This window comes from Penaeus japonicus, unplaced genomic scaffold (assembly GCF_977035675.1).
Source record: "Penaeus japonicus unplaced genomic scaffold, GWHDUDI00000001_assembly GWHDUDI00000032, whole genome shotgun sequence".
NCBI classification, from domain to species: domain Eukaryota; kingdom Metazoa; phylum Arthropoda; class Malacostraca; order Decapoda; family Penaeidae; genus Penaeus; species Penaeus japonicus.
Window position 1 is genome coordinate 28,191,713 of NW_028234434.1, and position 12,628 is coordinate 28,204,340.

General features: G+C 43.3%; 1 protein-coding gene across 2 annotated transcripts in view; it reads left to right on the top strand.

Moving 5' to 3' along the window:
• gry (trafficking protein particle complex subunit 11 gry) overlaps positions 1-12,595 on the top strand; it is a gene marked incomplete at its 3' end in the record, with an annotated part of 17,161 nt that extends 4,566 nt beyond the window's left edge. Inside the window, 16 exon segments of one of the 2 annotated variants that reach the window (XM_086556564.1) lie at positions 29-198; positions 709-894; positions 1,841-2,014; positions 2,307-2,537; positions 2,685-2,826; positions 3,292-3,423; positions 3,888-4,060; positions 4,609-4,816; positions 5,077-5,282; positions 6,303-6,633; positions 7,163-7,290; positions 7,522-7,606; positions 10,546-10,687; positions 11,266-11,417; positions 11,978-12,076; positions 12,461-12,595. In XM_086556564.1, coding sequence (XP_086412690.1) covers positions 29-198; positions 709-894; positions 1,841-2,014; positions 2,307-2,537; positions 2,685-2,826; positions 3,292-3,423; positions 3,888-4,060; positions 4,609-4,816; positions 5,077-5,282; positions 6,303-6,633; positions 7,163-7,290; positions 7,522-7,606; positions 10,546-10,687; positions 11,266-11,417; positions 11,978-12,076; positions 12,461-12,595 — 2,694 coding nt within the window. 2 annotated transcript variants of the gene reach the window in all.
• Positions 12,596-12,628: the final 33 nt, after the last annotated feature.

The following is a 12,628-nucleotide window of genomic DNA, read 5'->3' on the forward strand; positions in this document are numbered from 1 at the left end:
ACACCGTATTCTTATGTCACTCCCACAGCGTCAGTCCTATGAGTGGTACATCCCCAAGGGCATTCTCAAGGCCAACTGGATCACCAAGTACCTCTACAACATTCCCGCTCTCGTGGTCCTCTTCTACGACCTGGACTGGAACGACTCCAACTGGGCAGAGAAGAAGACCGAACTGGCCGCCAAGGTGCAGACGCTCAAGTGAGTGAAGGTGGCACGGCTTCTCCTTTGGAGGTGGGAGGGAGAGAGGGAGGGAGGGGTCAAAGGGAAGGAAGGGAGGGACAGGGAGGGAGGGAGGGAGGTAGAGAGGGAAGGTGGATGGAAGGGAGGAGGGAGAGAGAGGGAGGGAAGGGAGGCTAGGATGGACAGGGAAGGTGGGAAGGTGGATGGAAGGAGGAGGGAGAGAGAGAGAAGCTGGGAGGATGGAAGGGAGGAGGGAGAAAGAGAGGCTGGTAGAGAAGGGAGGGTAGTTGGGTAGCTGGTGTTTTTTTTGTTTGTTTGTTTGTTTGTTGATGGAGGTTTTATTGCAGTAGTGCTTTTTTTTGTTGTCTCTAGGAGTGACAGTATAAGTATTACTATGGAGTATTAATATCATAATCATTATTATTACATTGATAGACATTACCATCCTTACTATAATAACTGCAACATTTACTTATTCCAATAGCCTTATTCATTTTCCTCCTCGTTTTTTCTCGGCCCCAAAAACAGGTCGTTGCTGAGTGGCCGCAACACCCGAGTGGCACTGGTGCTCATCCAAAGCGGCATAAGTGTTCCGGGAGAGGACACGGGTGCGGCAGAGAAGGCAGCCACTCTATGTGCCGCCTGCGACCTCCCTGCCAAGCATCTATTCGTGCTGCCTCACTCTGATGCTCACCTCCTGGGGTACACAGTCAGGTGGGTGGGGTCTGAAGCCGTCGTGTGCTTGGTTTCTGCATTTGGTGTATCTTGCTTTTCTTTTCTTTTCTTCCTTTTCTCTCTTGCCTTTTCTTCTTCCTGTTTTTTTGTTTTTGTTTTTGTTTTTTTTCTTTTCTTTCTTTCTTTTCTTCTTCCTGTTTTTTTTTTCTCCTTTCTGGCTTTCTTTTCTTTTCTTTCTTTCATTACTTCTTTCCTTTTCTTCCTTTTTTTTATTCTATTTAATTTCTCTCTTTTCTTTCTTTCTGTCTTTCTTTTCTTTTCTTTCCTGTTCTTTTTCTCTTTGTCTATCTTTGTCATTGACTTTGCCCTCTCTAACTGTTGGAGGGCGTCCCCCACCTTTCAGTTTTCATGTTAGAAACGTGTTTGTTGGATTGGTTTACATATTTAAGGCATAATTTCTGCCTATTTTTCATATTAAAGGCATAATTTCTGCCTATTTTTTCCTGATTGTCTCATTCTGTGTTTTTTTTTTTCTTTCCTTTTCTTTTTCTCCCACTCTTTAGAATTGTGTCTGTTGTTGTGGGAGACAGTATTTAGGTTTGACTGTTATTTTTTAATCAAGCCTTGAGACAAAGTAGTCCACAATTCTATCAGGAATTCAGTTCTGACTGGAAGAACCATATCAAATAAGTATTCATGAAAGAGACTGCTATACAAACAGCTTGTAAATCAAGAAATACTCATGCACTGGACTACCTATTCCTATTCCCATGAATCATTTGAAATAAGAGACTGCTATACAAACAGCTGGTAAAGCAAAAATACTCATGCACTGGCCCACCAGTTCCCATTCCCATGAATCATATGAAATAAGAGACTGCTATACAAATAGCTGGTAAAGCAAAAATACTCACTCATGCACTGGACTACCAATTCCTATTCCCATTCCCGTTCTCCACCTTCATACCTTGGATGTTTATTCCAGGCTGGAGACCGCCCTTAGTGAGATAGCTTGGGCCTTCTACCTCGGGGAGATCAAGGGCGTGAGAGCCCACCGCGACTTCCTCAACAAGACCAACCACAGCCTCCTCTTTGTGCGACACCAGTTCAAGCTCGGGTTCCTGAACGAGATGCGCAATGATCGGCAGACAGCTATTAAGTGAGTTTAGGTTGTTTCATGCCGTCCTTTTTGTTAGTGACGTGTGATTGGAAATTCTACTTGTACATGATGTTTTGCTTGATATGTTGATGTATGGATGACTTACTATTCTAAGTAATAACAGAATGAAGGCATTTGTTGGTTCACATTAAGTTATATGAAATTAGGTCTTGACAAATATACCACTTATGGAGAATCACTGGCAGGTGGAAATTTCATCCACTGAATCCATTCCTTTCAAGCTGATAATAGATAATCACCTTTTTCTTTCTTTTTTTCTCTTTCTTTCCAGACACTATGCACAATGCTACCACCACCTTCTAGATCTCAGATCGACTGACACAAACCTCCACGAGATTCGCATCGTGGCTGCAATAGTGAACTACAAGATCTGTCGTCTGGACTTTGCCCTCAACCTCCCCCGAGACGCCATCGCTCAGTTCCGCCGACACATTGACCTATTCCGCCAGAGGACTGGGCCCAAGGAGCTCATCTTTGAACATTATGCTTGGCTTTCAAAGCAGTGAGTTTAAGGGATCTTGCCCTCTTGCTTCTCACTTAGAATAGCCTCTATTTGCAGAGGAAATAGATATGATGTACCAACATGTAGCAATATAGTTAGAATACTAACCTTACATACTCTCATTTTATTTATCAAATATCATTATAGGTATCAGATCTTTGGAGATGTGTTTGAGGAAGCTGTTCGCTTGGGCCTGCCTGCCGTCCAGACCCAACACCCAGGCTTCTATTACCAGCAAGCAGCTCAGTATGCTGTGCTCAGAAGAAAAACAGCACTGCAAGTTTGTAAGGTAATGCACAAGGGTAAAGCCGTCATGAGATTTTTTTTAGTTGAAGCATATTGGTTTCATTTCTTTGAGGGTTAAATGAATGTATGTGTATTCTCTATTTATTATCTTTATATAATAGTTGCATTGTGAGCTGTTTTAACCAAAGAAGTACACAGTTCAGAAATCCAGTTTTCCTAGTAATCAGTAAGAAATGAAAGTCCCAATAAGATATATATTTTTGTGTTATTTAAGGTAAAATATACACAGCCAGAATTTTTTTATATCATCGAAATCCATACTGTAATTACTATTTGTAGCAGTAGCCCCAGACTACAACAAATACTCCACATCACAAACAACTGTTAACATGAGACTAATTTCAAATTACAGTCCCATTGTAAGGGTTACCCAAATCTATCATTCTTAGTATAAAAAGTAAGAATTACTTGTCTTTATTCAACATCCTCTCACCTCCCACAACAACAGGACGTGACAGCACCGGTTTCGGACTTACTCGAGGGATGGAACGAGCTTGAGTTCTACGGGCAGCGACCCTGGAGGCCCGGCAAGCACTCCTTGGAACCGCCCGAACAGCAGAGGGAAGCAGAGGGCATCAGGGTAAGGTTCTGCTTGTTTATACCTGGCTTTTTTATTTAGTTTTATTCTTGAAAGGATATTTTAGGGATTGTAAATGTGATGTGTTACAGGATTATTATTTTCTTTTATTTTTATTATCATTACTCTTTTTTTTATTATTATTATTATTATTATTAATGGTATTATTAGAATGATTTTTTTTATCAACCAATTTAATAAGGCTTATTTTTGTTTTTGATATTATCACTTGTGTATCTTCCTCCTCCTCCTTTCCTCCTCTTCCTCTTCCTCTTCTTCTTCCGCTTCTTCTTGCTCTTCTACATATTTTTTCCTCCTCCTCTTCCTCTCCCTCCTCTTATTGTTCTCTATTTCTCCTCCTCCTCTGCCTCTTCTTCCTCCTTTTCTTCCTCTACCTCCTCCTTTTTCCCACTCCCCTCCTCTGTCCCTTCTTAATTCAAACAACCCTCACACCTTGCCCTTGCCAGGAGGTCCAGTACCACGAAGTGAAGGAGGTGAACCACTCCAATGCCATCATCCCGCTCTTCTCGTCGGCCATCAGCCAGTTCAAGAAGTACCGCTGCCCGCGCATCAAGCGTCACCTCATGGTGCAGATGGCCGAGGAGTACCACCAGGCTAGCGACCCCTCCAAGGCCCTCACGTGAGTTTCTGAGAAGATCTGCGGCGTTGTAGAGCATTGTGAAGAGTATGAAGAGGAAGGAAGTTCTCTTAGAAGAGAATTTCACCTTTGCGTTGAATGTTGCTTATTGGTTGCTGTTTGGTAATGGGATCGTTAATGAAGGTTGTTGTTTGTGGATTGTATTACGCGGTTGAGGATGCACAAAGAAGTGTGTATGGATTTTTGTATAGGAATGAAGTTATTGTCAATTGTAACTTCCAGGTAAGTCATTTGAGTTTGTATATGTGCTTGCATGTGTGTACATGGCTTATATATCGATAGATAGATATTTACACACATACCCTTTTTTGATAAATTAAATACATGCACTGATATATATATTTGTATAAATATAAAAGTTAAAAGACAGACAGATATTAGGATGTGTATAGACAAAAGTAAACTATTTAGGGGAAAATTTTAAAAACTACTTATGATTTTTGCATCACCTAAAACAAATCTTTTAATAATTCATTGTGAATTTCTTTACAAATTGACTTCAACCAACCCACCCTTCCTCCCCTCGGCAGATTGCTGAATCATGTGATGTGGGACTACCGTAGCGAGCGCTGGTGGGGGCTGCTCTCGTCCTCGTCCCGCCTGGCCCTGCAATGCGCCTACTGCACGGCTTCCATCACCGAGTACTTCGGCCTCTCGCTGGAGTTCGTGGGCACGCGTGTGCAGGCGGCAGCTCAGGAGAAGAGAAGGGTGTTCGAGAACTTGATGCGGCTGCTGAGTGTTAGTTTCATGTTGTTATTAATAGTATCAGTCTTATTATTGTTTTTCTTTAATTGTTATTATTGTTATTAGTGGTATAAAAATTATGATCACCTGACTTACAAGTATCACAATTGTTGTTATTTTTATTACTCTTGCTATACTTACTATTATCATTACCATTACCATTACCATTACCATTACCATTACCATTATTCCATCAATATCATTCCTATCATCAACCACCAAACAACCATTCCAACCAGCCCATCTCCTTCCAGGGTCAAGCTCCAGAACCCGAGCCAGACACGTCCCCCGAGGTTGTTGCCATGGCGACCGAGGCCTGGTCATCACTGCTTGGTGGAGGTCAAATGGCACCTGTCACGGTTGACATGACAACACTGGTGCCATGCCTAGAGGTCAGGGCGTCCTTCGGGCAGAGTCAGTTCCACGTTGACCAGGAAGTGACTGTTACACTCATGATTAGGTGCGTTGTGCATAGCTCTCCTGTTTGATTCTGCTGTGGATTCTTGTCTCATTCTTTATCTTGTTCCCCTCTTTTGTCTGCTGCTACCTTCTTCTTTCTTTTCTTTCTTTCTCTTTCTTTTTTTTTTTTTTTTTTTTTTTTTTTTTTTTTTTTTTTTTTTTTTTTTTTTTTTTTTTTTTCTCTCTCTCTCTCTCTCTCTCTCTCTCTCTCTCTCTCTCTCTCTCTCTCTCTCTCTCTCTCTCTCTCTCTCTCTCTCTCTCTCTTTCTCTCTCTCTCTCTTTCTCTCTCCTCCTCCTCCTCCTCCTCCTCCTCCTCCTCCTCCTTTCCATCTTCACTTCTTTCTCTCCCTGTTAGCTGTTCTCCTCTCCCACATATTCCCCCCTCTTCTTCTATCTTTCCTTTGTACTCCTCCCCATTAAAACCTCTTAAAGTCTCTTTTCCTGTATTCCTCTTCATCCTTTTTCCTATTTCCTCTTATTCCTCCTCCTCTTTCACTGCTGCTCTGTCTTTTATTCTCCTTTTTTCAACCTTTATATCCCCTGTTTCTCACTTTTAAAACCTCCCCACTAGTACACATGCTTTTTCCTTGCTCTTTCTTTTATGAATTTTTCTCCTCTTCCTCTGATTCCTCTTTCTATTATTCCTCTTCTCCCTCCATTTTTCCTAATTTATCATGTTGTTGTTATAACCTCTTGTCTCTCTCCCCAGAAACAGAACATGCCAGGAACCCCTCCAGCTGAGCTCCCTTGAGGTGACCGCTTCCTCCTCATATCCCTCTCCTTACTGTTCTTCCTCTTTCTTTTATTTCTTCCCCCCTCCCCCTTCCCTCTGTAATTCCTCTTATTATGATTATCACTCTCTCCCCAGGAACACCTGTCAGGAGCCCCTCCAGTTCAGCTCCCTTGGGGTGACCACTTCCTCCTCATATCCCTCTCCTTACTGTTCTTCCTCTTTCTTTTATTTCTTTCCTCCCCCTTCCCTCTGCAATTCCTCTTATTATGATTATCACTCTCTCCCCAGGAACACCTGCCAGGAACCCCTCCAACTGAGCTCCCTTGGGGTGACCACTTCCTCCTCATATCCCTCTCCTTACTGTTCTTCCTCTTTCTTTTATTTCTTTCCTCCCCCATCCCTCTGTAATTCCTCTTATTATGATTATCACTCTCTCTCCAGGAATACCTGCCAGGAGCCCCTCCAGCTGAGCTCCCTTGGGGTGACCACCAACTCCCCCTCCTACAATGACAGGCTGCTGGAGACGCGGCCAGAGAAACTGAACCTTGGGCCGAACTGCGTCACGGAACTGTCCCTGAGCTTCAAGCCGTTGGTGGAAGACGTGAGGAAGAAAGTGAAGGTGAGATAAGGAGGGCAAAGTGGGTTGATGATGAGGAATATAGGTTGAGTGGTGGAGGGAGAGTGGAGTGGATAGCAGAGTGAAGATAAACCACTACTTGATTAGTAAATTTCTGTCTTATTAACCTAACCTAGCCAGGGCTTATTTTTATGTAATGCTGTCCTGTCGGCTGGATTACAAGTGCACAGAGTGATTAAGCATGAGAGATCTCCTAGTGTAATGCCACAGAGTGCCACTATGAGCACTTCAAAAGGGTGACAATAGGAGGTTTTTTGTATTTGTTTACATTATTTCCACAAGTGAATAACAATGTATCTATACAATTGGAGATCCTATGATTATATACATATGTAATGATGTAAAATGTATGTTTTGAGAGAGAAATCATGAGAGGGCATCATCTGGCATATGTTATATCATGTCACCTGGCACGAATGGGTTAACTAGTATTTCTTTTTCTTTTTAATTTTCTTCTTCCATCTTCCTTCCTTTTTCATTTACTGACTCGCTGACTTGATGTTCCTGGCAGGTGACAGGTGTGAGGGCCCAGCTGGGTAGTCCTGGAAGCAGCATGGTGGTGAGCCTGCAGTGGTCTGGGCCTGGCAACGAGGGTGTCACAGTACACGCTGGAAACACACCGTCTTTCTCTGAGTTCAAGTAAGTAGATCTAGGAGTGTGTCTCTTCACGTGCTTCGTATCACCAACACCTTTTCCCTCAATATGACTGAATAAAGGGAAAATTAGCATTTCATATATTTTTATTAGATTTACTTTCAGATAATCTTCATGGTTGCAGAGTTATTGTCCAAACTGTATTTTGCAAAGAAACAACAACACTAAGCCTCAATTATAGGATTTTCCAAGACACTTTATTATTCTCGATTTCAGCATTCTTTGTGGAGATAAGTTTGACACGACAGTTCCCATCGCAGAGACAGAGATCTTGCCCAGACAACCAAGGCTCACTGTCCAGGTAAAGTGCTCTCATTTCTGCTTTGAAAGGCTGATTGTGTTCTGCGCAATCTGTGTGTTTTGCGTGTGTGTCCTTTTGTTTTTATTTGGTAGTTAACCCTTCCAAGACTGGCCACATCTCAAGATGTTCGGCCTTGGCTGGGCATCTTCAGATGTATTTTCTATTGTTTTCTTGATTAATGGTAAGATATGTGAGTTTATGTATATATGATATATGAGCAGAATGATTCTAATTTGTCTGGACCTAATAACTGAGGAATGCTGCAGAGTCGGGCTTAAGATCTCAGCAGCCAAATCGAAGGCAATGGCGCTGAAACATGATGTCTGTGATCAAAGACTGCGAGTCCAAGGTCTAGAGCTTGAGTGGGTACACGTCTACCAATACTTGGGGGTATGGATCGATAAGAAACCTCACTTCCGCTCCGAGATCAAACATCTCTCAGACCGGACCAAGGCAAGGCTCTCTGTCACTGAAGCTCTGTCTGGGCGGCGCTTAGGGGTTGGACCACCGCGTACTATAGATCTTTTACTCACGCTGTCCGTCCCATTGTGGACTTACGCCTTCCGTCGCCCTGATCTACAGTAAAACCTGGACGCAGGAATAAAGACTCGACATAATGCCAAAAACGCAGCCGCCAGGATTATTCTGGGTGCCCATTGGGTGGGGCTAAGGTTACTAACCTCCTCCAGGAGCCAAACTCTTTCCCCTGACCACCGATTGATCAGATGGCGGCCCATTCCTTGCAAATGTCCTACAGTCCCCACAAACTCGCACTAAGACAGAAGTGCAGCGTCGGCTTGCTCAAAACCAAGAACCTTTGCTAACAACACCTGGCTGTCTCCAACAACCAGAGTGCTGAAAACCGCTTTGAGCTCAAAAGAGACACTACTGATTAAAAAAAACAAGGCATGGACCATCCCCCCCTGACTATGTCTCAATCCCCGCCGTGGGCATGATCCAATGATAGAGTTCCTCAGTCATGAGTCAATCAAGAAGAAAACGCATAACTCACCGGCCTCTATGAAGGCAGAGGTCGGAGAGGGAAACATTACAGCAAACACGCCGCTGAACAGTAAAACCAACATCAACGATGTTCTGTAGACCCCAACCACCCCCCCATGCAGGCGCCGGTTTTGCTGCAAGCATAGAGAAAGCTATCGGGTATCAGACAATGCCATCCTCGCTCCAGGCAGAGGCTGTACTATTATGGGGAGCCCTTCCCATCACCCAACTGACGGGCATTTTGTTATTCACACAGACTCTAGGCCGCCATTACCACCTGCAACAAAGCACGCCCCTTGATACGTTTACCTTAACCTCGATTTCCCCCATTGCTCAGAGAATACCTGACCGACACGCATCATCATCAACTGGATCCCTCCATTTGGTATGAAGGAATGGACGTTACTGGACAGCTACGGAGGAAAGCAGAGAAACCCTGAGTGATCTTGTGGGCATCCTAGACACCGGGAACTGCTAAGGCGTAAAACGACATGGTTTGCAGGGCAGGTCCTGTGCCCTGGCAAGCGACAAAAAACAGAGAGGAAAGCTGAGAGGAACTTCTCCCCCTCGGGCCACTGGTACTCCAAACGCCACAGCTATACGCTTCGCTGATACCCTCTCACATCCCAGAATATCAAGATGTGCCTGAACGTCATCTGCACAGACTGAGTAATAGGCTAGCCCGTTGTGCGTGGCAAAAATCATAACCCCACTATTGGGCAAGACTGAGCGACGCTGTGAGTATTGTTGCGGCGCCGGACCGGCCAAATTATGAGGTCACTCAACCTGATGGAATGCGAGCACACTCTGCTTCCTCCAGGCAGTGGACACCCACACACGACCAGCCGCCGGGTCATGGTAGACGGCTATGCCTGTCCAATTAGCACCCACTGGCAATCTGGAGGACAGCCTACACAGGCAATCCCGAACCAGAGCTCACGGTAAAAGGTTCAGTCTTATGAATGATCAGATTGAGTTCAGCACTTATAGCCAATAGAGACCGGGGTAAAAAATCCCCCTTCCACAGCAACCCGGGCGAAGCGACGTCTTCGCAAAATCTCTCTGAACTGAGCTGAATGTCAGCGATGATGATCAGATAAGATTAGATAAGATGAGTCAGCACTCGTAGCTGGCAGAGGCCGGGCCGCCTTGAGCATATAGCCCGGGCGAAGCGACGTCTTCGCATATCTGTCTGAACTGAACTGAACAGCTTATTATGTGATGCCATAGTTACACAAATGAAGGAATAAATAGCCTGTATTAAAAAAAAAAAAGTGGTGCAAAAGTTATTATTATTATTATTATTATTATTACCACTATTATTATTATTCTTGTTGTTAAATGAAAATGAGCTCTAGTCTAGCATCCAAAGCCCTGTGTATTTTCTGATTTTGAGGCAGATGATGGTCCCTTATGTCATTCAATTAGGATACAATTTCAAGCAGACATTTAAATTCTCCATGACTGCCAAATTAGGTCACTTGGCAGCCAAATATGGCTTCCAGTAAATATGTTTTTTGCATAGTGGGTTTGTCTGCCACGGCATTCAATGTGGCACACAGTCACTCAATGTTTACACCACAGTGGTTGAAGCAGTGCTGTTGATTTAGAGATGTAGGAGAGACATAATTTGGGGTTTAAAGAAGCGTGTTATTGAATTATTATCATGTGATCTCATTTGGCCCAGCAGAACACATAATTAGAGGTCTTTGTGATAAAAGTAATTATACTTCATATACTTCTTAAAAGATATAACTCACTTTCTCCACAAGGTAAAAGATACTGAATACCTTCACACAAGCAAGATGCTATGTTACTATGCTCATACCATAATTATAATATTAATTGTCCAGTACATCTCTTGTATTTTGGATTTTTTCATTCTCATTCATTACTATTTTTGTATAGAAAAAGACAAAAAATACCTTCCCTTCCAGACGGAGCATGACTCAACAGCTCTGGTTTGGGAGTGGCTCCCCGTCACAGTCCAGCTGACCAACGGAGAGGAAAGCTTGGTTTCCGACATCCTGGTCAGCTTCGGCCTCGACTCCTCTTCGCACTCCAACCTGGAGCATGCAAGTAAGGATTGTTCTTTTGACATTCATTTGGAAATGTTTGGGTCATTATGTCCTGTGGAGGGTGTTGTCTGTGGACTTGTGGTCAACAATATGAAGACTCGCTGAACACCACCATTACCTTGGGTTTGGTGTGTTTGTAGTTCAACTATGCATCTGCTGACCACATGGCCATGGGAGGAGGAATAAGTGGCACACAGTCTGGCATTTAGGGGCTTAACCCATTAGCAGCGGATGGCATGATTTGCAGCAAAGGCAGAGTCGGACCATTAGACCGCAGGATGGCAACTGTGCACCCTGTAACCATGCCATCCTATCTAGCCCACAAATATTTATTTCACAAATAACTAGCGACAATGGGTTAAACAACAAAGCACACTCAGTCGTTCCATCACTCACGTCTCACTGAATATTTGAAATCCATTGTTTATATCTTACTGGATCTATGTCCTTCATTATCCACATATCTTGGTGTGCAAAGACACCCCCCAGAGGAGATCTTTCCCAGGAATGTGATAAAGAAAATACAAATTCATCACTTACCAGATTTTTCCACACTCTCTCTCTTCACTCTCCCTTCAGCGCAAGTGTGTACGTCATCAGGCCTGCAGAGCGACAAACTGGGTTCACAGGTCAACCACTTCCAGTCAGGAGATTTGCCTGTGGGGAAGGAGTGCTCTCTGACCTTCTACGTCAAGTGCCTCACAGCTGTGGAGCGAACACTCAACCTCAAGGTAAGGGGGGCATTGTGTGTGTTTGCCTCGTACACCTTTTCCTCTTCCTTCTCTATCTATATCTTGTTATGAAAGTACCTTTAGTTGAGGATGCCTTATGTCAATTTTGCTGTCTTGTAATTTTGTATCTGTTTACACTCACTTACTCATTCACAGAGAAGAGATATAAAAGGCTGAAAACCTACTTAGTCAACACTAGAGAGGGATTTCAAGGGGTAATGTTATAAAAAAAATACCGCAGAAATAAAGCAGATTGTCCATGTGATCTAAAAGATATACTAAAAAGCACAAGTATGAAACATACTGTTAATACCATTCACAAAGGCAGCTGTAGGGTTAGGGATAAGTGAGAGACAGTGTAATTATTGGGGAGTACATATGACAAATATTATTTGAAGTATTTTATAACTAATACAGTGTGTGTGAATTGTTAGCCTCCATAATGAATTTCCAAGGCATCAACTGATTTTAGGTGATTACCCACAAAAAAAAATCAAAGTAATGCAGTATTCACAAAGACTTTATAATTTTACAACTAGAATGAATTTTCACTCCCACAGGTGGAATATACTGTTACAGTATCTTCAGGGAGCACAGTCAGCCACTGCCCCTGCGTATATGAGAAGTCTTTTCAAATCCAGGCCGTCATTCCTTTCCAGGTGAGTGTCTTCAGTTTGTTTATTCACCTACTTGTTTATTTATTGATGGATAATATTTTCAGTTTAGCATCAGTTGTTTTGTGTTTTTTATATTTCTTCTTTTCTTTCTTCTTCATTTTCAGGTGAGTGTTTCCAGTTTAAAACTTTTGTTATTATCAAGATTAATTATATCATTGTCAGAACTATTATTATCCTATCTCTATTGGACTTTCTTCAGATATTGAGGTATTTTGAATCTGCAAGCTCTCTTTCCCCCCACCCCCATCCCTTCTTTCTCTCTCACTCTCTTTCTCTCTTCTCCTCCCTCTCTCTCCCTCCCTCCCCAACTCTCTCAGACACCTTTCTGACAATGCTAACCCCTTTTCCCCCCTTTCTCCATGACAGGTCAGCGTAGAAACCCAGTCGATGCGCTTCGAGAAAGTGGGAAGGGTGGCCGGAGCAGAGAATTTCCTGGTCATCCCACGGATCAAGTGCCTCTCGCACGTCCCCATCACTCTCACCAATTCCACCCTGGCTCTGGTGAGTCGATGAGATTCAGTCTGAAGAGAGAAA